The sequence below is a fragment of the Megalobrama amblycephala genome, linkage group LG24 (genome assembly GCF_018812025.1).
Source record: "Megalobrama amblycephala isolate DHTTF-2021 linkage group LG24, ASM1881202v1, whole genome shotgun sequence".
NCBI lineage: Eukaryota > Metazoa > Chordata > Actinopteri > Cypriniformes > Xenocyprididae > Megalobrama > Megalobrama amblycephala.
Window position 1 is genome coordinate 22,401,497 of NC_063067.1, and position 26,285 is coordinate 22,427,781.

Sequence of the window (26,285 nt, forward strand, 5' to 3'; positions counted from 1 at the left end):
CCCTTATGCACATAACTGAAGAAAAAAACTAAGAAGAAAGTTATTTCAATGAAAAAACATAAAATGTAAAGTGTCACACAGGGAATTTTTTTCACTGTAAATTGTTACAGTGACTGACTTGTTATTTTTACTTCCAAAAACCCTTAAATTGAACAGTATTTTATATCTACATGAAATTTCTCTAGTCATGTAGCAAAGAGGGTTACACACATGCAATTACATTGTTCAGAAAAAAAATTCACATGGAAATAAAGCTTTAATTTTTTAGAAATCACTAAAACTTAATTGACTGGTGTTCTCCTGTTTTCACAGCAAATTCAGTGGCGAAGAACCGGCGGCCCCAGCTGCTCCAGCCCACAGGATCCCACAGCTCTTATCTGGTGCTCCGGGGCCAAACGCTGACTCTAGAGTGTATCCCTGAGGGCCTGTAAGTGTTCAGCCAATTTGTTATCATGCCCGCTGGATTAAAAAAAAAAAAACACCATTTGCAAAATTAACTGCAGGCTCTCTTCAGTTGAAATCTGATTTATGATCTGCTGTACTGGACTCCTGGTGTAGTATGACTCACATTGCTATGTGACTATAGCAATGTTATATATATTACATAAATGAGCATATTTACTGTAGTTTACACATTTAATGTATCCAGACATTTTAAATGTCTGAATAAAGAAGTATGAGGATGCGTCAGTTTTGAGCTCACATGAACATGGAGGAAATTCGACATGCTGCTGCTCTTTGTTATTCAAAAGTCAAAGCTTTGTTGTCAAAACATTACGTATGGACTGCAGTATACGATGTGCAATGACTGACTTGATGACAGAACATATACTGTAACAGACCCATTTACAATAAACAGGTAACTAAATATAGAAAAATACATTTCGTGTATAGTGGATATTATATGTAATATTATACAGATGATCCACGGCTAGCTGTGCATTAGACGGTTTTAATGCTGGATGTTCGTTCAGACAATAACCACCTGACAAGCAGTGGACACGTTAAAATGATTTAACTCACAGCCAGCTGTGGATTATCCTGCTTATACCATGATCACTGGACAGCACAGACAAGTTTAAGCTGTCATTGATGTTTGCCGTGCAAACTTAGAAATAATGATTTTAAGTTCTTACTATTCTACTTTTAATATTCTCTCTTCATTTATGTCCATCTATTGAAAATCCACAAAGCTCCAAAAAGTACAAAAACGCATCATAAAAAATAATCCAAATAAATCAAGCGGAACAGACATGATCACTTATAATTTAGGCTTTTATTCACATTTATCAAAGCACATACATAGAGTGAAAGGAAGCTGGCGTGACACGGAAGAAGAAACTTCACTGGTTCTCGCACATCATGCAAGTACCTTTGAGCTGCCGTCGGCCATGTTTGATGAGATCTATGTATGTGTACTGGGAAAAAATTTATATTAAAATCATGTTCATTTGTGTTACAAAGTAGAATAAAAGTCTTATGGGTTTTTTGGGACAGAATTTTACTGACCTTTTTAATGTTCAGGCTAGGCTTCAACATCAAAGTTGGACTGGACTAGTAATTAATGGTTCTTGTGAACTACTTCTATCATTGTTATTAGTAATGCAGCTTGCAGATCTCAATTCCTACCATTGGAAAGGGTAGGAAGGGCTCACATCTAGGGTAGTTAGGGCTCATATCTGTCACAACGTAACTTGGACTTGCAAGAAGTCTTTAAGGATCACTTTGACAACTAACAACTGTTGCTTCCTCTGATTAAGACCGACTCCAGAAGTGCTGTGGGAACGGATGGACAGCCCTCTCTCTTCCAGCCGTGTCAGGATGCTGAAGTACGGCCGCTGGCTGCAGATTGAGAGCGTGTCGGAGGCTGATGATGGCGAGTACGTCTGCACTGCCACAAACAGCCAGGGCTCCGTCACGCATCACTACGCTGTCACAGTCGAGGGTGAGACACACACACGCTCACACTTTATTTCACAGTGTCCTTCATATGTATTTGATATCTAATTACTATAGTATTAATAGTACTGTACATTACTGTATGCATAATTACAAACAGCTAAAGCTAACCCTAACCTTATCCACCTTATTTTTGAACCTAAAAGTAATCGCTTAAATTTTAGCTTTACAAAAAGTCCATATGCTGCAAACTCTATATATATATATATATATATATATATATATATATTATAAACTGTAGAGCCCCTCTGAAACTTCTGAAAGTCAGCAATTACTCAATTACTTAGAAGACATGTTAGGATTCTTTAGATATATGTTTCAGCAAGATTTTCTTATCAAGGTGATAAAATGTTGTAGTACACCCTCCTAAAAGTTACTAAATAAAATGAAATAAAATGTTTCTGGTGTAAGTTTAAGGCAATGTTTGATCAACAGGTAAGTATGTTGAACCAAATCATTTAAAGAGAAGTAATTTCTTGACAATTAAAAGTGTTATACAGTATAGCCCACTGAATCATTCTCAGATTTAATGCTGACAACAATGGAACCACATGGGAGAGAACTGTCAGTAGACTTATTTCTTAGCACAGAAGAGGACAGTGGTACAGGAGGATTACCAAATCATTGTTTTAAGTGTGAAAATATAGCAAAAGTAACACAGAAATTCAAAAACAATGGACTGGTGACAAGGCCGCTGAAATAATCAGGCCTTCATTTTAAGCTTTCATTTAGTGATGAGGGATTTTTTTGCTAGTCAAAGAGCAGGAGAAATACCAAGCAAGTGTCTCAGAGCCAGCAAAAGCTATGAAAAGAGTGACTGTTTATCTCACCAAGTAAGATGCAGAAATGACATGCATGGTTGTTGTTCTCACTGGAACTACCTACTGTAGCCAAAGCACAATAAAGTCAGTTAGCCATTTCCAATGCCCATATTTACAAAATATAGATTCTGGGAATCAATACTCTGGTCTCATGAGACCAAATCAATCATTTTGGATCTAACAGCTTCCAAAATATTATGGTGTTAGAGGAGGAGTACAGTGAGAAGTGCCTCTGTTCCCTGTTACGTGTAGTGCAGGACGGAAGAGGCAGTACTCGGTAATCCACAGTAGAAGGGTATTTATTAATATACAACGGAGGAGAAGATCACACTAAACACAATAAACACAACAGTAATACAACAGAGAACGGACAGGGAGTGAAGGGAGTGAGTCCATTATAAAGGGTGAACTGACAATCAGGAACAGGTGCAGGCAATCCGTGATGAGGAGGAGAAGACGAGGGAAGTGAGTGCAGGTGTGGAAACAGGAGGATGATGGGAAATGGAGTCCTGGAGACGAGGGAACTGTGACAGTACCGCCCCCTCCCGGTAGCCGCGACCTCGCGCCGTAGATGTAACACCGGGGAGGGGGGTGGGCGCCCAGGGCGGGTCCATGAGCCATGGCGGGTCAGGTGCAGTGGGCAGCCTCGGCGGGTCAGGTGCAGCGGGCTGCCACGGAGGGTCAGGTGCAGCGTCCCACCCATGGGTACTTGGCCCCCCCCAAAAAAAATACTTGGAAAATACGTGGAAACAGGAGGATGATGGGAAATGGAGTCCTGGAGACGAGGGAACTGTGACATTCCCACAGTAAAGTTCAGTGGTAGTAAAGCTCTTATATAGGGATGTATGAGTGCTGAGGGTGTGAGGGAGTTGTGCTTTATCAATGCTGTCATGAATTCCCACACCACTGTGTAATTTAATACACAAACTTTAAACAGAAGATGTTACCCTTTCCTCATACCCTGCATTGTTGGGCATTTTTTCAACATGAAGATGAGGATATGCATTCTCCCAAGGTGAAAAACCTTCTGTGGACATGTATTGCACTCAATCTTAACACTCTTGAGCACCTGTGGGGGATTCTGTAGAGATGAGTTGAGCAACACTCCCCATTAAAGATCAGGGCATTTAAGGAGCTCATCATCCAGGAGTTAAACAGGACAGATGTGACAAATTGCCAAGAATGGTCAGAGCAGTATATTTAAAATTATGGAGGGCATAATAAGTGCTAGAATACTATACATTTGTTGAATTAAATCTAGGATGTACTCATTTCTGCAATCCTTAATTTAAACAAAATTGGCTAATTTACTTTATTTCTATTAATTTTTATTAATGTTAATTTTATGTCTATTAATAACATATATTTCTCAGTTTTATTATGTACATGTTTAATACATTTTAGTTTTGCCATCTTTCCATGAATTGTATTAGTGATCATAAAGAAAATACATCTTTTGTATTTGTTCAAAGGGGGTGTACTCATTTATTCTATGCACTGTATATATATTCCACAAAAGAGGAAGAAGGGATGATAGCGGCACCCTACTATATAAAAAAATTTGTATTACAGTTTGAATTATTTTGATTGTTTGTAGCTGCTCCTTACTGGACCAAGTGGCCTGAGGACCACCTGTACGCCCCAGGAGAGACTGTGAGACTGCACTGTCAGGCTGATGGGATACCAACCCCAAATGTCACATGGAGTATCAATGGAGTTCCTATCACAGGTACACAATGGGCCAACTCATTATAAACCACAGCACCAACTAGAGCCAACACAGGTGTGGTTAGAATGTTCAGTGTGTCACTGTTAAATTCAAACATGCATTTGCGCTTTGGCTGGTGCTGAGCCAGGATGCGCTTAGAGCTTTTCATATATCACAACTATTCAGTGTTTTCAACCATATAATGTTTATTTCAGGTTTCAGACATATTTAAATACACATTTAAATGAAGTACTAAATAAAACTAAATTGATGTCTATGGAAGCTGCAGTATAATAATACTTTCAATCATAATTTGACTTATAAAAGTGTTTTATTCATATCAGATACGCATTATGTATGAAACAATAACGTTTACTCTATTCTTCTCCCAGTTCACCGGTCACTTACTTTTTTATGCATTTCAGGAAAAATGGATGAATTTATGTGATGTAAATCTGACAAATCCTCTGAATTGCAGTGCATACTCATTGCTTGTTATATCAACTAACATGATCATTAGGGTGTTTAAATGAAAAAACACATTCACTTCCTCATATTTGACAATCAGAATATATCAAATAGTTCTTGATATTGTTAAAAAGTTTGTGAATATTTTGAATAAAAAAGGAAAAATGAAATTAATGCGATACATGCCCACGTAGGAGGTGATGTTCTTGTGAATTTGTGCAATGTTCCCTAAAAGTTCTCTAAAGGTGACGAAAATTGTGAACATTTACAGTCATTACAAGGTTCCTTATATGACTTTAGGGGGATGCTCCATTTTGGTTATTTTATGGTCACATAAGAACGTTACAAAGAGGACATTTGGGACATTAACAGAACGTTCCCACGCGGTCCTCTGTTGGTCATATAATAACGTTCCCAATATGAATTTAGGGGGACTTTCTATTTTGGTTATTTTATGGTCGTGCGATATTGTTACAAATTGGACGTTTGGGAAGTTAACAGAATGTCCCATAGTAATAGTCCCCTAAACATTCCCAGAATGTCCTGAATGTTCTGTGAATGTCCACCAAATAATGTCTCCCAAACCTTAATAACCCCACATCGTGACCGTCTCGAAATGTTCCCAGAACGTTACCAGGTGTGTCCTTGACACCATGCCCTTGTCAAACAATCCTAAAGGATTCCAGTAAGGAAATTGAACAGGATTCTAATTAGAATTTCTATCATATTTTGGAACCATTCCTATAGGATTCATATAGGACTTGTCTTATAAATATCATAATTTCTGGGAAGGTGTACAAAGGATTTGGTTTTTACTCTGTTAATTTTCTTTGTAGCATCTTGTTTACTGAGACAATGTACACTGTAAAAAAAAAAAAAAAAAAAAAAAAAACTTTAAAAAAGGGTTAAATGCATGGCATTAAAGATTATTAAAAAACAATAAAGAAAATGATCAATGACTGCGGTGGCTACCAAACACAAACTGTTCAATTAAAGTAAAATATCTTAATTTATATTCCTTTAATATCTAATATCTAATTTATATCTATCACACCTGATTCAACTCATGAGCTCATTAGTAGAGACTGGATGTGTCAGATATAGAGAGACATACAAAATGTTCAGGGCTGGTGCTCCTTCAGGACAGGTTTGAGAACCGCTGCTCTAGATCTCTGCATCCACACTTATTTCAAACCAGTATGACTTTATTTCTTTCATACAAAACTTCTTAATGAGAATTAACAGAGGTTTAGATGAGTTTAAACTCTGAGTGTGTTAACTGAAAATAACAGTCACCTTAAAAAACACCCTGTGGGCTCAGCTAGAATATACAGCCCCTAAAATATAGATAGCTTCCTCTGTGAGAACAAGCCAGTACTTGACAGATTCACCACACTGTTTCCAAATTACTTTCAGACACACGTTTGCACTGAATCACAGACAAAAGTTTGCAGTCACCATATACTGTATGCCACAACCTGTCAGAAGCAGAAACAAAACCACCAAACACTAAGGGAAAAGACATTATAACACTAATAATAATAATAATTAAATGTTTTAATAGTTGCACTCTATGTTTCACATTAACCAATATTTATATCAATGAAATAATTGAGGTTCTTGTAACCTAAATACTATTATTTATTTTTTCTGTTAATGCCACCAAAATATAGGAAATATATCTTTGTTTTCATGACAAAGAGGCTCCCTTTTATCCAAACAATCTTGCAATATTTTCAGAAAATGTTTCTTCATGTAGACTAAAGGCTTCTGTTTTTTTTCCTGGTCTCTCTGTGTGTTGTAGGGACAGATTTGGACACCAGACGGCATGTGAGTTCTGGGACACTGATCCTGACCAACGTTCAGTTCAGCGATACAGCGATTTATCAGTGCGAGGCCACCAATAAACACGGCAATATTCTGGTCAACACACAGGTCCATGTTGCTGGTGAGCGTTACTAGTGTCAAATTTGATCAAATGCATCTTCACACAATGCTGTAGAAAGGATGGAAATAATGTCACTCCATAAAAAGTCCAAACAATGTAAAGTTTTATTTGCTTAAAAATGAATCAAACATCATTTTGTACCTCATTCATGCCAATAACATAATGTTTTTCTTGAGATATTTGTGTAACGGCTGTACCTTACCTTGTGTCGGTCAGCGCTGCCTCCTCAGATCCTGACGGCGGATGGGCTGGTGTACACGGCCACCGCAGGGAAAACCGTCCTGCTGGAGTGCCGAACCTTCGGTTCCCCGCGACCTAAAGTGGACTGGTGAGCATAAGTTGTAGCCTATATTTTACTTAGCAAAGATGCATGTGATCTTTTATGTAGTTTTCAATTAAACTGATTTTTTAATAATACAAATATACAGTAATCATTTTATAATACATATTGTAAGACTCTTGCTTTAGGGTTTTGCTCAGCATGAATTTAGAATCATAATTCATTTAAATGCATTCATTGGAGAAGCTTATAGTCACTGAGGCAACAGGAACAGAGAAATTTGAGAATATGAATGCACTAATAATCCAGCCGCAGGAATGCTTTTTGAGGTTTGCAGGTGTTCGGATGTGATGTTGTCATGTTGTGTGTCTAATCCAGTGCGAATGAATGTTTGCAGGGAGATTTTAGGCAAAGGTCCAGCTCACGCTAATGCTAGAATGTCTACGATGGCTGATGGAAATCTTCAGATCAGTAACGTGAGTGAAGAGGACAGCGGCTTTTACACATGCTCAGTGAGAAACAGCAACAGGAGCATCAGTGCTCAGCTGGAGGTCTTGAGTAAGTGTCCGATTCAATTCAGAAAATCATCATCACATGAAGCATAGATCAAAATTGAGCAATGTGCTTTCTTAATGCACCTTACTGGTTACAGTGAAAAGATTTTATAAACATGTTATAACTTAATCCAACTCTGAAACAACTTGAGTTTTTGAGGTTGGCGTCAATGAGGCCATGCTGGCCCTTGCTTAAAGGGTTAGTTCACCCAAAAATTAAAATTCTGTCATTAATTACTCACCTTCATGTTGTCCCAAACCTGTAAGACCTTTGTTCATCTTCAGAGTACAAATTAAGATATTTTTGATGAAAAATTTGAGGGTTTTGAAACCACACATAGGCAGAAACATCATTGCACCTTTTGAGGTCCAGAAAGGTATTAAAAAAAAAAAAAGTTAACGTGACTACAGGGGTTGAACCTTAATATTATGAAGTGACAAGAATACTTTTTGTGTGCAAAAACAAAAGAAAAATAACGACTTTATTCAACAATTTGAGCCGTTGTCATACGTAGTGAACTTAGTGCAGGCTTCCTTGTTTAGGTCCGAATGCCGGCTCATTATTGGCCAGATCCTGTGTCAGCATCACATGCACGCGTCATGCTGCTCACGTGTTCAGTGTCATCAATACTGAGCCAGCGTTCTGACGTAAACAAGGAAACCTGCACTACGGTTCAATGGTTATTTTTGTTTTGTTTTTGCGCACAAAAAGTATGCTTGTTGCTTCATAATATTAAGGTTGAACCACTGTAGTCACGTTAACTATTTTAATTATGTCTTTAATACCTTTCTGGACCTCAAAAGGTGCAATGACGTTGCTGCCTATTTGTGGTTCAGAAACCCTTTGATTTCATCAAAAATATCTTAAATTGTGTTCTGAAGATGAACAAAGGTCTTACGACATGAGGGTGAGTACTTAATTTCATTTATGAGTGAAATAAATGACATCTTACACCCTTTAATGTTAGCCAAATAGCATTTTTTTGACAGTTTTAGGCTACTGTTGTAGATGATGCCTTTTTCTAAATGACTGGCAATAGTTTATGTGGTAATTTGATGTTAATTAATGTTAAAGTAATAGGTTATGGCAACAATAGCAAATAACAATAGATTTGAAACAGACAAGGTACCGTTGGATATGTTTCACAGTCCAGTGAGGGTTTAAGGAGGGAAACAGTCCTTCAGAAACCTGCTGCACACTTACATCCACAAACATCAATTTCTCACCACATAACCAATCCCTGACCCACATTTGCTCTCCTATATGGAAGTATGTCACATTATGGAAGTAAAATGACTCATGAATTTCTTTTCATGTTGTCTCCAGACAGAACTAAGATTGTGGAGCCTCCCCAGGATCTACAGGTTGTACGCGGAAATGATGTTGTTTTACAGTGCAAATTTACAGTGGACCACAAGTTAAAACATCCCACAATTCAGTGGAAGAAGGACGGACATAAGATCTCTGCATCTTCTAATGATGACAAGTAAACACACATCACAGAACTTCTGTCTGCTATTTTGAGCTTATCGGTATCCAAAATCTACCAACCTCGTCAATTGATAGTGCACATTTTTGTTGATTCTGTTCTTTTTTTTCTTCATATTGAGTAAATATTTAAATGTAGTCATCTTATTTGCATTCATTTAATTGTACTGCATGTATTTTATTGGTATTTTATCGGCCTATTGGCCAATAATTGTTCAAAACAATCCCATGAATATGTAAACGTCACATATAGCAATAACTTCAACGCAGTGTTGGTATAACCATATGTCATATGTTGTATGAACTGCATTATATTGATGAATTCCATATTTTGTTGGCTTTGCTGGTGTTTAACATATGCGTTTTTCACATGGTTGCAGGTACACTGAAGATCGCGATGGATCTCTGAAGGTCACCGATGTTCAGATGAAGGACACAGGAATCTACAGCTGTGAGATCAGCACTGAACTCGACTCAGACAGCGCCACTGGCTCAATCACCGTACAGGGTGAGTCTGTCCCTTCCACCTAGACATAATGAAATACTGTGCTGTTTTAAATTTAATTGCTCTGAAGCACATTCATTTGTTGGGCGCTCCTCAGATATACCTGGTCCTCCTCACACTCTGGAGCTGTCTGAAAAGATGGACCGTAGTGTCACCCTATCCTGGATGCCAGGCGCTGAAAACAACAGTCCCATATCTGGTAATTTTAATCACTGACTTATTCAGAACAGCCCACTGTTGACCCCTTTCTAAGTTTTATTGTATTTATTTAATCTTGACAAGCTATAAATCATTAGAAAGGTCGGTAATACTTTATTTCAATTATCCACTTTAGACATTCTAGTAACTTTGCAACTACATGAACCCAAACCCAAACCCTAACCTAACAATCTACTAGCAGACTACTACAATCTACTAATACTCTAATAATAGTTAGCTGACATGTAGTTGCAAAGTCATTACCATCACCATAGAAATAAAATGTTCTGGGCTGGATTTCCCGAAACCTTCTTAACTCTATGTCGTTCTTAAATGATACCTTAAGCTGCACTTTAACGTTAATACATGTTTCCCGAGACGTTCTTAATTAAGTACACCTTCTGTAAGTAATTTGTTTGTAAGGTTGGTCTGGACCACTCTTAGCTATACATTATCTATGAAAGAGGATTAGAGCCAAGCAATAATAAGAAAATAAAACCATCTCGAGATTAAAGTTGTTAAATTTCGAGAAAAAAATCGTTAAATTTCGAGAAAAAAAGTTGAGATAAAATGTTGAGAATAAAGTAATTAAATTATGAGAAAAAAGTTGTTAAATTACGAGAACAAATTCGTTAAATTACGAATTTGTTCTCATAATTTAACAACATTTTTCTCGTAGTTTAATGACTTTATTCTCATAATTTAAAGAGTTTATTCTCAACATTTTATCTCAACTTTTTTCTCAAAATGTAACTACATTTTTCTCATAATTTAACGAATTTGTTCTCGTAATTTAACGACTTTATTCTCGTAATTTAATGACTTTATTCTCAACATTTTATCTCGACTTTTTTCTCGAAATTTAACGAGTTTATTCTCAACATTTTATCTCGACTTTTTTCTTGAAATTTAACAACATTTTTGTCATAATTTAACGAATTTGTTCTCGTAATTTAACGACTTTATTCTCATAATTTAACGAGTTTATTCTCAACGTTTTATTTCGACTTTTTTCTTGAAATTTAACGAGTTTTTTCTCGAAATTTAACAACTTTAATCTCGAGATGGTTTTATTTTTTTTTATTATTGCTTGGCCCTAATCCTCTTCCGTAATTATCACTGTTGACAGTCTATACGAATTTAATTCTGAAGTTGTAATACACCCACCCCCAGTTTCACAGACTAGGCTTAAGCTAGTCCTAGACTAAAATGCATTTTTGAGCTGTTTTAACTCAAAGTAACTTGCACTGACAGATCTTAAAATATATCAGTGTCATTGTTTTGTCTCAAGATGAACTTTTTTCTAGAGAACGTTTATAAATAACATAAATATCTTAATTAAACTAAGGCCTAATCCTGGCTTAGGCTAAGCCCTGTCTGTGAAACTGGGCCTCAATGTTCAGTTAGGATAATGGTAAAGAATAAAATGCAAAGATTCACTGCTAAATTCAAATGTGCTTTGGTGCTGAACTAGAGACAGACGCGCTCCACGCTTGTCATATTCCATACACAGATGTCTATGCTATGCTGTCTAAGCTGCAATAATAACTCTTTCAATTATATAATTTGACGAAGCGTTTTATTCATATCAGATACACGTTGTGTATGAAACGATAAAGTTTACTCTTATCCAAGTTCACCGGCCACATTCTTGTATGTATTTTGGGGAAAATTTCATAAATCTGACAGGTTGCAGTGCAAACTCATTGTGCGACAAAACACATTCACTTTCACATATTTTACAATCGGAATATATCATATAATTCAGTTAACAATTTTGTGAATATTTTGTATAAAAAAGGAAAAACTATATAAACGCAATACCTACATATCTGCCAGCAGTATGACGCGTCTCCAAGGAATTAATACGTTCTAAAATAATAGTCGCCTTAAACTCACGATCGGGGCTGAGCTAGAACCGATATCAACCGATATCAACCAGTTCAGCACTGCCGCCATGGACAGCACCTGGTGACGTCACACTTAAAGGGTTAGTTCACCCAAAAAATGAAAATTCTGTAATTTATTACTCACCCTCATGCCATAATAATAAGATAATAATAAGATAATAAGACCTTCATTAATCTTTGGAAAGCAAATTAAGATATTTTTGTTGAAATCTGATGGCTCTGTGAGGCCTGCATAGGGAGCAATGACATTTCCTCTCTCAAGATCCATAAAGGTACTAAAAACATATTTAAATCGGTTCATGTGAGTACAGTGGTTTAATATTAATAATATAAAGTGACGAGAATATTTTTGGTGCGCCAAAATAAACAAAATAACGACTTATATAGTGATGGCCGATTTCAAAACACTGCTTCAGGAAGCATCGGAGCATAATGAATCAGCCTGTCAAATCAGCGGTTCGGAGCACCAAAGTCACGTGATTTCAGCAGTTTGGCGGTTTGACATGCAATCTGAATTATGATTCGACACAGAAGAATCATAACACTGTGATTAGATTAATGGATCTTGAGAGAGGAAATGTCATTGCTGGCTATGGAGGCCTCACTAAGCCATCGGATTTCAACAAAAATATCTTTAATTTGTGTTCGGAAGATTAACAAAGGTCTTACAGGTGTGGAACGACATGAGGGTGAGTAATTAATGACAATATTTTCATTTTTGGGTGAACTAACCCTTTAAGAAGATATACCTTAAGCAACCTCCTAAGGTATAATTCAGAGAACATGCCTAGAAAAGGGATATCTTCAGTTAAGGTATACCTTTAGAGTCTTTGTAGCAAGCTAAGAGACAACGATATCGGGAAACCCAGGTCTAAGGCTCGAGATACAATTTTTTTGACCTCTGTTTTATTGTAAAAATCATATAGTGATAGTAATTTCTTAATGTTTGTAGAAAGGTGTGCCTCTATATACGAAATCTGCTCATTTGGAGAATAACTCATGGATTCTCTCTTTTTATATATATATATATATATATATATATATATATATATATATATATATTTATTTTTTTTTATTTTTATTTATTTTTTTTTTTTTGAGCATTATGGAGTGCCCCTTTCATCAAATCCTCAGTACACTCCAAATGCTCAGACAGAAAAAAAAAACATCCAGACTCTAGACAGCAGACATTCGTTGTTTGCTTTGTGAAATTAGTAAAAGAACTGACTCAAAACATTTTTTGCTGTTGTTGTTGTTCATGAATCAGCTACATTATGATTTTCTGACCTTTCTTCTCTGTTGTCCACCAGAGTATATTATAGAGATGAAAGAGGAGCAGTATCAAGCAGGATCTTCCCGGTGGGAGGAGTTTAAGAGAGTTCCTCATGACATCAAACACCTGGAGGTCCATCTGCAGCCGTACAGCACATACCACTTCCGGATCAGTGCTGTTAATGGCATAGGACGCAGCGTGCCCAGTCCTCCCTCGGACTCGTACAGCACCCCAGCTGCTAGTAAGATACTCTGAGCTCTGAAACATGAAAGAGATAGTTTACCCAAAAATGAAAATTCTGTCATTAATCACTCACCCGTGTGTCGTTTCACATCCGTAAGATCTTCGTTCATCTTGGGAACACAAATTAAGATCTTTTTTTTTTTAGTTTTTTTGAGAGGTTTCTGTCTCTACAAAGAGATCCAAGGCAACTACCGCTCCAAGGTCCAGACAGGTAGAAAAAATACATCATTAAAGTACTCCATGTGACTCCAGTGGCTTAAACTCAATTTTATGAAGTGATGCGAGTGCTCAGAGATTCACAGAGCTTCAAGACGAATGCGTTTTGTGTTCAGACTCGTGCGTCAACACAGCACACATGCACGAGTGTTCATGAGAGCATCACAATGTGTACGTTTTGTGTTCACACGAGAGCTGACATTGTTAAGTGAACACGCTTTGGACAATATTATTTTGTAAATAAAGTTGTGTTGGATCCTCTATGGAGAGACAGAAACCTCTCAGACTTCATCAAAAATATCTTAATTTGTATTCTGAAGATGAACGAAGGCCTTATGGATGTGGAACGACACAAGGGTGAGAAATTAATGACATAATTTTCATTTTTGGGTGAACTAACCCTTGAAATACATGGAAAAATACAATGGAAGTTACAACCGATCTATTTTACAAAGTGGTGGTTTTGTAACGTTCCCAGTACGTTCAGAGACGGTCATCATGGAGTTCTTTTAAGGGTTGGGGGACATTATTTGGTGGACCTTCAGGGAATGTTCAGGACGTTCTGGGAATGTTTAGGGGACTATTACTATAGGACGTTCTGTTAACTTCCCAAATGTCCTCTTTGTAACATTCTCGCATGACCATAAAATGACCAAAATAGAATGTCCCCCTCAACTCATATCGGGAACGTTATTAAATGACCAACAGAGGACTGTGTGGGAACGTTCTGTTAATGTCCCAAATATCCTCTTTGTAACGTTCTTATGTGACCATAAAATAACCAAAATGGAACGTCCCCCTAAAGTCATATACTGAACCTTTCAATACCAAATGAGGACATTTTAGGAACATCCCGAATGTTCTGTAAAGGTTCGGAATTTTCGTCACTTTTAGAGAACTTTTAGGGAATGTTGCGCAAGGTCACAAGAACGTCCTGATCAAAACACAGGTGAAGATGAAGCAGAAACAAGTGATAGAAGATTGCTTTGCAAATGTACAATAACATGATCATCAAATGTTAAACAGTATAAATCAAAAAAGCCAAACGTTACTGAATGAAATGTTGAACCCATGAAGAGGAAACGAACGAAGCTTTGGGGGTGATGGACTCGATCTCAATCCCATCCGTACAAAGTCTTTTATACGATTTTCTCAGCTTTTTGATCAAAATGTTGTTTTTTTAATGAAAATTACCCAGGTTCAAGTGTTGATTTAAAAAAGAATGTATGAAGCTAGAATAAAATGTTTTTTGTTGTTTAAAAGCAGAGATCTGTTCTTTTAATATATTGCATATTCATATATTCATACAACAAAATATTCTAGGGGCCATGACATTTTTGTGAAAGTGATCAAAATGTTGGCAGTGGCTGGCAACTTCTTTTTAAAAATGCTAGTGGTGAAAGAGTTAAGAAAGTCTTATTGTATTAACAATCTCTCTTGCACACAGAACCTGACATGAACCCGGAGAATGTGACGACTGTGTCTATTGATCCAAACAGTATGGTCATCACATGGAAGGTGATTAACAATATTCAACTGGAGAAAATTCTTCTACAAAAGAGAGAGCTGTATTACACATGACAAAGAGAAGATGGCTTTGACATCATGTTTAATCTCTTTTCCTTTCTTGCATTTGAAAGGAACTGGAGCGACGGCAATTTAATGGACCTGGCTTTAAGTACAAGATCTACTGGCGTCAATCTTCAGACAGAGATATACACTGGAAGGAAAGCAGCGTCTCAAATCCTCCGTTCATCGTGAACGACACTGGGACCTTCATCCCCTTTGAGATTAAAGTTCATGCAGCTAATGAGCTTGGTGCTGGACCAGAACCAGTTGCAAAGATCGGCTACTCAGGAGAAGACAGTGCGTTTCTTTATATCTAGATGAGTTCGTGAAGGCCTGCTGCATTAGTTTTGCCTCATGCTTCGTTTTATCTTAGCCTAGCATTTCCATAATGGTCCAGGTTGCTTTTACACTATTTAGTGCCAGTTTTTTGTTGATCAGAAAGCTTTCTACTTTTTGAACAGCAATTCTGAAGATTCTCACCACCATCTCTTACAGTTTTTCCCAATTATTTATACACATTTGCTGAATCTTTGGTCCACTTTTCCAAAACTATAAGCACAAACTCAGAACTCTACAAACATTGCAACTATTTTATCACTTTCAAAAATTGTTTTTATACCAAAATGACACACACTCACACATGCAAACATGTCATATAAAGATATCTAAAGTGAAAATGACATGTGAAGGCCATATTCAGAATTTGTCATCTGCATTGAACCCAATCCAGTTAGTGCACACACATTAGGAGTAGTGAGTACTGAACACACACACACACACACAAGCGTGCAATGCAAAATGTGGACACAGTGGGCAGCCATTCACTGTGGCGCCCGGGGAGTGATTGGGGGTTAGTGCCTTGCTCAAAGGCACCTTAGTCATTTCCTGCTGGTATTGAGAATTGAACCCACAACCTTTGGGTTACCAGTCTGAATCTCTTACCATTAGGCCACGACTGCCTGCCTACTAAACAACAACACACTGATGTGCTCAACTCAAAACACTACTATGAATATCCCATTAGTAGGTTTATTGCTTTTGCATTGTCGATGTTACACTGATTTTACAAAAATTGTTACAGTAGTACAGTAACATATACTTACTCTAATATACATGCAATATAGTGACAAACAAGCTCATTTACAGTATTTCAAAAATGCAGTAAATTTGTGTTTTTTATGTAACACTTCCCATTCCCAACATGAGAAAACTATAACATTTAACATATAATATAGATTTTTATGGAAATGAAAGGGATTTCTATGTTTTATTCTCTTAATAGCCTACGAAAGTGATACAAATTCAGCACAAAAACATTGCGAGCAACAAATAGAGTAAATCACCTTCAGCAATTAACTTGACACTTTAAATAAAGACTGTATCAATTACATCGTCACACCAGAAGTTGGTGACAAGTGTATTTGTCATTGAATCATTCATTCAAGAGATTTGTTCAAAAATGCTGATTCATCCAGTAATGAAGCAAGTCTTTATGAGTGAGTCATTGAATCATTCATTCAAACCAATTAAATGGCAATTATGCATTTTCTACAACACCAGCCTCAACATATTACTTAAGAAAACATTGATTGGAGGAAACATGAAATATGTTTAATGTTATGGCTTATTAGCCTGCATATTAGTACTTGTAAAGCACATATTAATGCCTTATTCTGCATGACCATATTCTACATCCCTAAATACTACGCAGTATCTAAACTTAAACGCTATAACAACTACCTTACTACCTAAAGCAGTAAATTAAGTGTATGGAGAGAAAAGTCATAGTTAATAGTGAACATGTTCCCCATACAAAAGTGTTTCCAATATTTTATATTTAAATACATTTGAAAAGTCATTGAAAGTAAAAGAAATGTACGGATGATAGATGCAGCCATGTAGTGGCTCAGGTTGGGTTGAACTCTTTGCCCAGCCTCCCTCGTACTCAATCCATGATCAACCAGTGTGGCCCTGAACCATTCTTCCTCTTCCTCTGCATCTTCCTCTTTCACCCTTTTGCTCTTGTTTCAAGATCGTCTTCCATTTTTCTTTGAAACAGGTCAGTTCATTTTGTCCTTTTATAGTGATAAAGCTCCGTTCAACGTGAACATTTCAGTAAATATTGTTTCCACCAGTGAGGAGTGCCGGGTGTTGCTCATTGGTGTAAAGAGCTTGGCATTGTGATTGCCATTGCTTTAAATATGGACTAAAGAGATTTTAATTTTGAATACTGTGCCTGATGTAGAGAACTGTGTGTAGAGTTTTGCAAACAGTGTGATTTAGAATTGAAAACTGAGTGTAAAGCAGGAACTACGCAGTTTTGCAGACTTGGTTTAGGGATTTTGGACATGAGTTTCAGGTTTTGGTGATTGTGTTTCAAGTTTTAATTTTAGTGTGTAAACAATTGGGAAAAACTGTAACAGTAAAAAAAATGCTGTAGTTTTCAGTAAAAAAAAAAAAAAAAAAAAACTCTGCTTTGATTCAGATTCTGAAAACAGTGCTTTTATTAGAAATCTTTTGACAAAGAATCTTAATCTCTCACAGTACCTCTGGAAGCTCCATCAAAAGTAACAGTCGATGAGCTGAACAAAACTGCAGTCATCGTTAGATGGAGTCCAGTCAGCCCGGAATCTGTCCGTGGACACTTGTTGGGCTACAAGGTACACCATCTTTAAACTATAATTCAGTTTCTGCATTTGGCTGCTGATTATCATTGCTGGGTTCGGTCACACTTTACATAAGGTGGCCTTAACTACTATGTACTAACATAAAACACCTACATGACTATGATTTTCTGTGTAACTACAAGTTGTTCTGGAAAATTCCCACATTTACTGCTGATGAGCATGAGATTTGGTTTGGTTTGTACTTAACCATTGCATCAAATGGTTAAGTACATCATAGTTTAGGCCACCTAATATAAAGTGTGATCCTGGGTTGTTTTTCTCTTGAGATCCATCTGAGAAGGAAGGGCCCCAGAACTCACAGCCGACGAAGCCCGGCAATGCGATCTCATGCCGCGGACAAGAACAGAGTGATTGAGGTTCCTGCACACAAAGTGGAGGAGGTCGTGAGCAACTTGCACTTATACTCGAACTATACTCTGACAGTGGCACCTTTCAACAGCAGAGGTGAAGGTCCACATTCAATGGAGTATCACTTTAGCACTCCAGAAGGCGGTAAGGTCACTTTTCACAATGCATGTGGAAACCTCTATGAATGTGGATTCAGATTAATTGAGCGTGTGCTCCTCTGGCATCTACTCTAGCTCCCGGACCAATTTCATCCTTGACCTTTGAGAGCCCGTCTGAGACAGAGGTCACTCTGCACTGGGAAGCTCCTCACAATCCCAACGGAGTGATCACAGGATACCTGCTGCAGTACCAAGAGAGTAGGTCAAACATCCAGCTCTGTAGGCACCCTGTAATATTGCATTATGAGTATATTTCCTGAATATATAAGCTTTAGAGTAAAAAGTAGTTTCAAAAATTACATTTAAGGAATTAACAACTGAACTGAAGCACAGAAGTTTAAATAGACAGGTTAACAAGGGGCTGACGAGGGACAGGTGTAGGTGATATGTTGTCATGGGAACTAATGAGGGTAAGTATGGTGACAAACAAGGTACAAAGCAAAACAGGAGCCAAACACAGGAAGTGAACAGAAACAATGGGAATTGAGAATACACCTCAACATAAAAGTCCTTATAAAATGCAAAACACAGCACTGCGATCATGACAATGCTGTTATAAATCACTGCTTTTAAAAGAATGAGTTATTGGTCATTGATGAACACCTCTATCAAATATTTGTTCTGATTGGCTTCTGTTCTATCCTCTGTTAAGTTGTGCCTGGAAGCTCGAGCCCACAGCCGGTGGAGTCCATTGATCTGCCCACTGTTACTGAGTTCACACTGAAGGGTCTGAATCCTCAGAGCCACTACCTCTTCTACCTTAGAGCACGCAACGCCGCTGGCGATGGGGAGCCTATAAAAAGGCAGGGCGCCACCCTATTGGATGGAGGTGAAACTGCACAGTTAACATTTCAGCCTTCTCATTGTTTGTAATCTCAAGACACAAAATAATATTTTGTCAAGTCTTATCTACATGTATCCCTCCACAGAACCACCATCTATAATCAACGTGACTGCTGGAGAAACATCGGTCAACCTCAGTTGGGTGCCAGGAGACAGACACCGTAACTTTGCCTTTAGATTCCGTTACATCCAAAAAAGTGGTGAGAGTCTGATCAAGGTTTAGACAAATCTGTTTAATCAACTTAGTATGATAGAGGAAAAGATGTTTTCAGGATATCATCATATCATAAACGGGTTTAAGTTGTTGATTACAGTCATTAAAGCTATGATAAGTCATTATTAGCTATGATAGAGTAATCATAATTTGTATTTATTTTTGCATGTTTTGCATAGTTTATTTTTGCATGTTCGAATAAACACTGAAGCATACTGTATAAACATACTGATAGCAATTAAAATATATATACACTGCAAAATCCCCAGAGTTAAATCAACTTTACTCAGAGAACATATGTTCCCTCTCTATATAGTGTTAAATTAACACTGAAGCAGAGTTAAAGTTAAGGAGATAATTAAGCGATTAATTAAATGATGATTGAGCATTAGTGATGAACACCTGCTGTTAACAAGCAGAATCACTGAAGAAAAGAGAAACACAAGAACTACAGCTGACTTCAACCACAGCCTTAGATGAAATCAGCTGAAGATAAAAGACATTAAATCTCTCAAGATCTAATTAAACAACTCCACAAACAGCATTACCAAAAAGGTAAAGTCATTTTCCCTAATTTATTAAGTCTCAAAGTTGAACAGGTGTGAAATATAAGTGAAACGCTATCAGTGATACAGTGCGCTTCATTTAGCGCAGCGGTGTCCAAACTCGGTCCTGCAGGGCCACTGTCCTGCAGATTTCAGCTCCAACCCCTGTTTTGGAGCTGGTTGGAGCAAAACTCTGCAGGACAGTGGCCCTCCGGGACGGAGTCTGGACACCCCTGATGTAGTGGTTTGGTAGAGGTTTTGTACAGATGTTGAGAACACCTGAAAGCCAAATGAAGCTGAACTCAGCAGTGATGATGTTGTTTGTGTGTGTGTAGATGGTGGTGAATGGGAAGAGTCGGAGCAGGTCAACTCCACACAGGCCTTCTATCAGCTGCAGGGACTGAATCCAGGTGTTTGGTACCACCTTCAGATATTGCCCGGAAACAATTCCTGGGCTTTCCAAACGAATGGACCAGGTACAGGCCAGTCACAAGTGTCCCTGGATGGTATCATGGGTTCCATGCTCTCATCCGCTGTGTGTTGTCTCTTTCTCAGCACTGCTCGAGTTGCCCAGTAGCTTTGCAACTCAGGGCTGGTTCATTGGACTTATCAGCGCCTTGATTCTGCTGCTGTTGGTGCTGCTCATTCTGTGCTACATCAAGAAGAGCAAAGGAGGGAAGTACTCAGGTAACACACACACACATCTTTCACAAGTTGCAAGTCTCTATTGATATTTGAATGTTCTTGGTGATGAGTGGCAGCATTCTGTGGACTGATGCCAAGCTGTGCATATCACTTCACACTCTTCTTCTCAAAAAATAGAATTGTTTCAGCTCAAATTAAATTTGATTTAATTTTGTCAAGCAGACATATATAATCAAGTCAAGTCAAGTCACCTTTATTTATATAGCGCTTTTTACAGTGCAGATTGTGTCAAAGCAGCTTTACAGTGATAACTGGCAACTAATTTTGGCTGCACAGCATCTTCAGAAGAAAATGGTATCATTGTCTAGCTTAAATAAATTTAGTATTGATTCATTCCGTTGTAAAAATCAATAGTTATTAATTTAGTTAAATTATCTATATATCAGCACTGGAGAAAACTGTGATGTCATCGTCAATGCAGGCAGATCAAAATGTTGAATATCAAGTGATATGAGCTTGATAATAACGAGGCAGCCTCTGACTGATGGTACATTATCTCTTTTCCTGATGCAGCTGCATAGATTTAATGCTTGTTTCTAACGGCTGACACACATTCCAGTCATATGTGAGGGCAATATCAGCATCTCCAAAACTGCAGCTCTTGTGGGGTGTTCCCGGTTTGCAGTGGTCAGTATCTATCAAAAGTTTTCCAAGGAAAGAACAGTGGTGAACCAGCGACAGGGTCATGTGTGGCCAAGGCTCATTGATGCACGTGTGGAGCAAAGGCTGGCCTGTGGGGTCCGATCCAACAGACGAACTACTGTAGCTCAAATTGCTCAAGAAGTTAATGCTGGTTCTGACAGAAAGGTGCCAGAATACACAGTGCATCGCAGTTTATGCGTATGGGGCTGCATAGCCGCAGACCAGACAGGGTACCCATGTTGACCCCTGTCCACCGCCGAAAGCACCAACAGTGGACATGTGAGCATTAGAACTGGACCACAGAGCAATGGAAGAAGGTGGCCTGGTCTGATGAATCACGTTTTCTTTTACATCACTTGGTTGGCCGAGTGTGTGTGTGTGTGTCGCTTACCTGGGGAACAAATGGCACCAGGATGCACTAAGGGAAGAAGGCAAGCGGCGGAGGGAGTGTGATGCTTTGGGCAATGTTCTGCTGTGAAACATTGGGTTCTGCCATCCGTGTGGATGTTACATTTGACACCACCTACCTAAGCATTGTTGCAGACCATGTACACCCTTTCATGGAAACGGTATTCCCTGGTGGCTGTGGTCTCTTTCAGCAGGATAATGTGCCCTGCCACAAAGCAAAAATGGTTCAGGAATGGTTTGAGCAGCACAACAAGAAGTTTGAGTTGTTGATTTGGCCTTCAAATTCCCCAGATCTCAATCCAGTTGAGCATCTGTGGGATGTGCTGAACAAACAAGTCCGATCCATGAAGGCCCCACCTCAAAACTCTCAGGACTTATAGGATCTGCTGCTAACGTCTTGGTGCCGGATACCACGGCACACCTTCAGGGGTCTAGTGGAGTCCATGCCTCGACGGGTCAGAGCTGTTTTGGCAGCAAAATGGTTTATTAGGAAGGTTCCTTGGACCACTTTTGATAGATACTGACCACTGCAGACACCCCACACGATTTATGCTGCTAGTTAGAAAGTCATTTCTATTTTTTTGGTTTCAGTGAAAAAAAAAGAGGATGGTCAGGGGGACACTGTGCCCCGACCAATGAAAGAAGGAGAGTTTGGAGAGTACAGGTAAGTGCAGTTATCCAATTATGTCTCATTACAGTATTAATAATTCTCTCTATTCATAATTCTCTCTATTTTCACGCTTGCACACATAGATCTCTGGAGAGGTAAGTGCATTCACTGACTGTCATCCTTGTGCACTGATTATTTCCTGCTGTAACCGAAGCCTCTGATCTGTCTCTCCATCAGTATTGAGAAGTGCTCCACCGGTCAGCCGTCTGTCTGCGAGAGCAAACGCAGCAGTAGCGACAGTCTAGCCGACTATGGAGACAGTGTTGACATCCAGTTCAACGAGGACGGCTCCTTCATCGGCCAGTACAGCGGGCGCAGGGATCCACGCACTCACACCGGTCACGACAGCTCAGGCGCCACGTCTCCCCTAAATCCCAACATGCCTCCACCCAGCATCAGCTTCCCCACTTCTGTGACAGGAATTCTGGGGCCAAATTAACACTCGCACGTCCTTGACCATTTAAATGAGAGGCACTGATGGTATTAGACAGGATATTGATTTCAGGACAGACAGTCATTATCATATGACACGAGAAACATCATCCGTACACAAACCATTGGCTTCACACTCACATAACGACACACATGCATCCGACAGACACCAATAAAGTGCAGGACAATTGCTTATAACATTCCATCCGAGCACTGAAAACTGTTTACAACGCTCACCTCGCTTCTTCCTAGTTTACAGCAAGCGATGTCTGAACTGGAAGGTGTTCCACTAAGTTCTCTTGCTGAATTTCGGTAGAATAACTTGTGATAGACTACAGACACAGTCAGGGGAATACAGCCGTTCGAGAGCTCAGAACAGATTTAGGCCTTGTTCACATGCCGCTCAAATGCGACTAGTTTTGAAAATGGGATCTGTAGGAGTGACTTCCAGCACTGTCTTTTTCTGAATCCGATTGTGTAAAGAGCGTAGTTAATATTTACTCTATCTACAGTGCATCGGTTACTGTAGGAAGTAACGTAATAACGTCTAGCAGATGTCAGCACTGCAGCTTCTACTGTGCAACAAAAAAGATAATGTTGACAAGACACTCCGATATATGAGACAGCTCACTATTTAGTGAAAAGGTAATCAGAAACAAGTGAATTTGATCACTTTTCCACACAAACAAAGAATGAAATTGAATTTGACAGATTTGAATTGGCTTTGTAACAAGTACTGTTTAGTTTTTCACTGTTCAGGCTAAAGATTTGAGTCAGATGCAGCAAAACGAACAGATTTCTGCCGCGTCTCTGAACAATGCCTTATGTAGACAACATGAGCTAGAATCACTGCGATGTTCCTGTACGATCACAGGCAACACGAGGCTGAAAAGAGAAAATCCTTTGACATTTCATTATGATTTGAAGGCATTCTTTTCCCATTTGAGTTTAAAAAATGTTAAAATTTGTTAGTATTTTTTGAGTTGTATTCATGTGTATGTTCTTATTTTTTGTACGAAATACATGCATATATTTTATTTCATAGAGGCTAATATATTTTGGTTTATATATCATCATATTATTTATTATTTTTTTTATCTTTACATTTTTTTTTGTGTGTAATTTTTGTATCTTTACATTTTTTATTCATGTTTTATAATACAGTATGTGCGAAAAATTATTCTACCATGTGTGTGTCTCTCTGTGTCTTAATAATCAAAGTTCAGGGCTTTTAAATGTGTATCATATTTGTATTGTTGCCCAAGTGTGTTACCCAAGTAAGCTTTTTAAATAATGGTGTTTTTGATGCAATTTATTATGTTAAATCCCTTTGAAGTACATACAGCCGCTGCACTAAAGCCAAATTTTGTGATTTTGACACTAACATATTTTTAAACTTTGAATTGATTTCCTGCAGCAGATAACAGCATGAGATGTAGTGCTAGGCTAGTTGATGTAGTGTGAGGCTGTGCCTGCTGTTCTCCTGTAACGCTGAGGCTAAACCCAGTCGTGTTGCCTTACAGAGTTTGATAACTCCCGTGCTTGAGTGTCTGTGACATCAGTCTATCAGCTTGCAAATAATAACACTCAAGCAGTGCAAATTATGTACAGTAAATTATTACTAACAATAACAGTCATACAATATAATCTATCACACATTTGTCTAACGTCATCAGTTTTGTGGGCATTCTTTGAAATATATGTAGTCGGGCTGTTCCTGTCTGCATCTAGTGTATTAAAGGAAATGGCCTGATGGGAGTGAGTTCAGCTTATGATAAATAGACACAAATCGAAGATGTAGAAACGAACATATTGATGGTTCATATTCTGAATGTAAGTAATCTTTTACAATTATCGTTTGGTATGTTTTTACTTTTAATATCTTTATTATTGTTGTATTTATACCATATCCATGGTCTCATGCTCAATTATAGATTTAGAGCATTTTTCCCCCCAGTCTTATTTATTATCACAATTAATCTGACCTTTAGGTTAGAAGCCATTAGAAAACAGGTCAGAAGTACAATGCAATTTTTTATTCTACTTTTTCTGAATGACAATATTGTTGTGAATATGTATGGAATTATCATTAAGTGCATTTGCTGGGAAGAGCAGTGACAATGTCATTATGGGCTTACTATAGTATAATGACATCATCACAATGTCAGACCATGGTACATGTTACCAATACTTATTAAATTTGATTTCATAGTATTTTATTGATATCGTTCTAGAGCATTTTCTGGCTCTATCCAAAGAGCAGAAACATCTTCAGACTGTAATTATGGTTGAGTTCACTACTTAATAACATTATTTGTATTTTTTAACATATGCCTCTCATACACCATCCTGAATTGTACTGATCAAAGTCATGCTGCGACCGCCTGGTTAAAATCAGAATATTAGGAATATTTACAACAAATGTATGTAACCTGTGTACGCATTAAAATCTATTTTCCTACGAAAAGAACGAGTAAAACGGGTGGAAGTGCAGTGCATGGCTTTATTTGAACAGCTGTAAAAGAGCTCAAGTGAACCCACACAGTGAGCACGTCACCATCCTTCCCAGCTTTATGGGATATCTTGATAATGTATGTAACCTTCTCTTACCTCTGCCTTCTATTTGTAAATTTACGCACTAAAACAACAATAAAAAGGTAGTCAGAGTGGTATTTCAAACAAAAACTGCCTCTATGTGTAAAATCTAAACTCTGATGAGAGATAAGTCATGCTGGACTGTATCTGTAATGTAGCGGGAATATAATGAGTCAAGTATGGAGCTTGTCAGCGATGCTTCTTTAGCCCCTGTGCTGTATGTAAAAATACAATAAAATAAAATTGATTATGCAGAAAATAATGTGTAACACGTTTTACTTGTACATTTAATTTAATTGACTGAATATGGCTTCATATTTCTTGCATATATATTCCACATTATTAAATACAGCAGATTATGAGTCATAAGACTAAAAATGACTACACTTTTTAATTCGTAACTCATTCATGATCAAAAATAATTGTGTAACCTCAAGAGCCTGACATACAATAAGAGCTGTGTGATGAGCAGGGCAGGGCCGAGAGCTGTGGGAGCGGAGCGAGTATTAATGAGTGACACCTGTGTTTCACACCGGTCTCGGGTCCCATGGAGGAGCTCCGGGAGGATAAAAGGAAGACGAGAGGACCAGGCCTGGGACTTTATGTTGTTTTATTTGGTGTATGTGCGGTAGTTGTCCATGAGGGGCTGCCGCTTTTTCGTTTTGTTGTTTATGTTTATATTTTCCATTAAAGTTACGTTCATCGTTTGCCTGAACTTGAGCATTGTTACATTGGTGCCGAAACCAGGGAGGAAGGAGTAACGCACTGTTAAAGAGCTGCGGGAAAGACATGGTGCCATCGAGTATGGGTTGCGCAGAGTCTGCCGCCATGGACGCTCAAGGTGGTGGGATGGAGTGTCTTGGCGCTGGAGGAGTCACCGCAGTTCGCCAGGACCTG

General features: G+C 38.2%; 1 protein-coding gene across 3 annotated transcripts in view; it reads left to right on the forward strand.

Annotated features, from left to right (window-relative positions):
• Positions 1-25,665, forward strand: part of l1camb (L1 cell adhesion molecule, paralog b) — a 54,318-nt gene extending 28,653 nt beyond the window's left edge. For 2 of the 3 annotated variants that reach the window (XM_048177873.1, XM_048177875.1), the window contains 22 exons: positions 313-427; positions 1,761-1,945; positions 4,378-4,509; positions 6,761-6,904; positions 7,121-7,232; positions 7,582-7,742; positions 9,066-9,225; positions 9,608-9,735; positions 9,830-9,931; positions 13,151-13,354; positions 15,020-15,090; positions 15,213-15,438; positions 17,686-17,801; positions 18,095-18,320; positions 18,410-18,532; positions 18,987-19,163; positions 19,264-19,377; positions 20,272-20,412; positions 20,492-20,623; positions 22,283-22,355; positions 22,445-22,456; positions 22,539-25,665. In XM_048177873.1, coding sequence (XP_048033830.1) covers positions 313-427; positions 1,761-1,945; positions 4,378-4,509; positions 6,761-6,904; positions 7,121-7,232; positions 7,582-7,742; positions 9,066-9,225; positions 9,608-9,735; positions 9,830-9,931; positions 13,151-13,354; positions 15,020-15,090; positions 15,213-15,438; positions 17,686-17,801; positions 18,095-18,320; positions 18,410-18,532; positions 18,987-19,163; positions 19,264-19,377; positions 20,272-20,412; positions 20,492-20,623; positions 22,283-22,355; positions 22,445-22,456; positions 22,539-22,800 — 3,116 coding nt within the window. In that variant the 3' untranslated portion in view covers positions 22,801-25,665. The remainder of the gene's footprint in view (positions 1-312; positions 428-1,760; positions 1,946-4,377; positions 4,510-6,760; positions 6,905-7,120; positions 7,233-7,581; positions 7,743-9,065; positions 9,226-9,607; positions 9,736-9,829; positions 9,932-13,150; positions 13,355-15,019; positions 15,091-15,212; positions 15,439-17,685; positions 17,802-18,094; positions 18,321-18,409; positions 18,533-18,986; positions 19,164-19,263; positions 19,378-20,271; positions 20,413-20,491; positions 20,624-22,282; positions 22,356-22,444; positions 22,457-22,538) is intronic. The other variant, XM_048177874.1, reaches the window with a different exon arrangement.
• The last annotated feature ends 620 nt before the right edge of the window (positions 25,666-26,285 follow it).